This window comes from Bidens hawaiensis, unplaced genomic scaffold (assembly GCF_021521415.1).
Source record: "Bidens hawaiensis isolate Kalapana, Puna unplaced genomic scaffold, B.hawaiensis_p1.1 tig00012379_1, whole genome shotgun sequence".
In the NCBI taxonomy this organism is placed as follows: Eukaryota; Viridiplantae; Streptophyta; class Magnoliopsida; order Asterales; family Asteraceae; genus Bidens; species Bidens hawaiensis.
In genome coordinates, this window is record NW_027492010.1 from 321187 (window position 1) to 323763 (window position 2577).

Here is a 2577-nt window from a genome sequence, read left to right on the forward strand (position 1 = left end):
TTACCGTCTAACCTGGGAAGAAATAAAAGAGATGTTGCTGAAAGAGTATTGTCCCCGAAATGAGCTTCAGAAAATCGAATACGAGTTTTAGCAGTTAAAGATGGAAGGAGCCGATATCGGGGGATAAACTTCACGATTCAATGCACTGGCACGACTAGTACCACGACTTGTCACGCCTGAATACGCAAGGATGGAGAGGAATGGTTACCTCATCTAAACTGACCACTATTTAGTCAGCCCGAGAATTGGCAAAGTCTTTAACTGATGATGCAGTGCGAATGGGAATTCTGAAGGATTCCGGAAAGAAAGCTGTCACCGCAGAACCCGAACAAAAGGCAGCTACTGTGAACCAGAAACCCGGAGAGCTCAAACGGAAATGGAATGGGAACTCAGGAGGGCAATTCAAAAAGAAACAAGGCTCAGGAAGGATGTTTGTTGCAAACACGAGAGGATCTGGAGGGAACCCAGGACAAGGATCTATTTGTAACAAATGTGGAAAAATCCATGGTGGTGAATGCTGGAAATGCAACCGATTCAGCCATATAACTCGCGATTGATACGCCAAAATCGCGATGTCTACTTCGGGAAACCAAAATCCTGGATGTTTCGAATGTGGTATCGTGGGGTATTTCAAGAAAGAGTGCCCCAAACTCAAAGGTCAAAACACTAGGGGCAAGGCATTCGAAATGAATGCGAAGAAAGCCCAGAAGGACTCATCTGTAGTCACCGGTACGTTTCTCGTCAATAATCACTATGCTTATGTATTGTTTGATACCAGAGCCGACTTAAGCTTTGTTTCTAATCAATTTGAACCTCTACTTGGTATTAAAACCAGTAAGTTAGAAAACAGTTACTCAATTGAATTAGCTAACTGGAAACTAATCGAAACCAGTGAACTCATTCGCAGTTTTTATACCTTGTTAGAAAACCATAAGTTCTCAATCGATCTTTTACCCGTAGAACTAGGCATCTTTGATATTGTAGTAGGTATGGACTGGTTATCCAAGAATGGAGCTGAGATCGTATGTTCCGAGAAGCTGATTCGTTTACCAACCCTAACTAGTGAATGTCTAGCAATTCAAAGAGATTGGAGTAACACAGAGTTGAAACTCTCTAGTATTATGAATACCCGCAAAATGCTAAGGAAAGGATGTCCAGCTTTCATTGTCAATGTGCTCGACACAAAGGCTAAGGAGAGAAAGATCGACGATATTCGTGTAGTTCGTGATTTTCTAGAAGTTTTCCCTGAAGAATTACCGGGATTAACTCCTCCACGACAGGTTGAATTCAAAATCGATCTAGTGCAGGACGCCGCTCCCATAGCTCGATCCCCATATAGACTAGCACCATCAGAGATGCAAGAACTATCTAATCAACTTCAGGAACTATTAGACAAAGGATTCATAAAACCAAGCTTCTCACCTTAGGGAGCGCCAGTCTTATTCGTAAAGAATAAAGATGGTTCTTTTCGAATGTGTATTGATTACCGAGAATTGAACAAGCTTACCATTAAGAATCGGTACCCACTACCGAGAATTGATGATTTGTTTGATCAATTACAAGGTTCCAGTTACTACTCAAAAATCGATCTGCGATCGGGATACCATCAGCTAAGAGTTGCAGAAGAGGATGTTCACAAAACCGCCTTCCGAACCCAGTATGGTCACTACAAATTTTTAGTCATGCCGTTTAGTCTAACAAACGCACCCGTAGTGTTTATGGACCTAATGAATAGGGTTTGTAAGCCATACTTGGACAAGTTCGTGATAGTATTCATCGACTACATACTTATTTATTCACGAACTAAGGAAGAACGTGAATAACACCTGAAGTTAATCCTAGACTTGCTGAAGAAGGAGAAACTATATGCCAAATTCTCTAAGTGTGATTTCTAGCTACGAGAAGTTCACTTTCTAGGGCATGTGATTAATAGGAACGGTATTCATGTTGATCATTCGAAAATTGAGGCAATTAAGAGCTAGGAGACACTAAGATCCCCCACTGAAGTGCGACAATTTTTGGAACTAGCTGGTTATTACCGTAGATTCATCGAGAATTTCTCCTCTATAGCCGAACCTTTAACCCAATTAACCCAAAAAGATAAGAAATACGATTGGATAGAGAAGCAAGAGGAGGCTTTTTCAATTTCTTAAGCAAAATTTGTGTAGTGCACCAATCCTATCCCTCCCAGAAGGAACTGATGGATTTATAGTCTACTGTGATGCTTCACGATTAGGTCTCGGATGCGTGCTTATGCAACGAGATAAAGTAATAGCTTACACGTCACGGAAACTCAAAGTGCAAGAGAAAAATTACACAACTCATGACTTGGAACTAGGATCAGTTGTCTTTGCCCTTAAGATTTGGAGGCATTATCTCTATGGTACTAAATGCACAATTTTCACAGACCATAAAAGCCTTCAGCATATTGTTTGTACAAGGTTTTACGTCTCGAGTCTTTGTATTTATTGTTAACGTGTTTGTGGTTTTATTTATGTAATAAAGTATTAAGTTATTATTGTTGTTCGTTAAAGTATAGACTAGTTCGTTAAGGATGTTTAACGAACTAGATCTAAG

The 2577-nt window shown here is 40.2% G+C and overlaps 1 protein-coding gene across 1 annotated transcript; it reads left to right on the forward strand.

Annotated features, from left to right (window-relative positions):
• The first annotated feature begins 572 nt into the window (after positions 1-572).
• On the forward strand, positions 573-1427 carry LOC143540868 (uncharacterized). Its single transcript, XM_077033832.1, has one exon. It carries the CDS (start codon positions 573-575, stop codon positions 1425-1427), a length of 855 nt encoding a protein of 284 aa, XP_076889947.1.
• The last annotated feature ends 1150 nt before the right edge of the window (positions 1428-2577 follow it).

Excerpts from the sequence above, each read along its gene's own strand:
- LOC143540868 (XM_077033832.1), top strand. The coding sequence starts at position 573 with ATGTCTACTTCGGGAAACCAAAATCCTGGATGTTTCGAATGTGGTATC.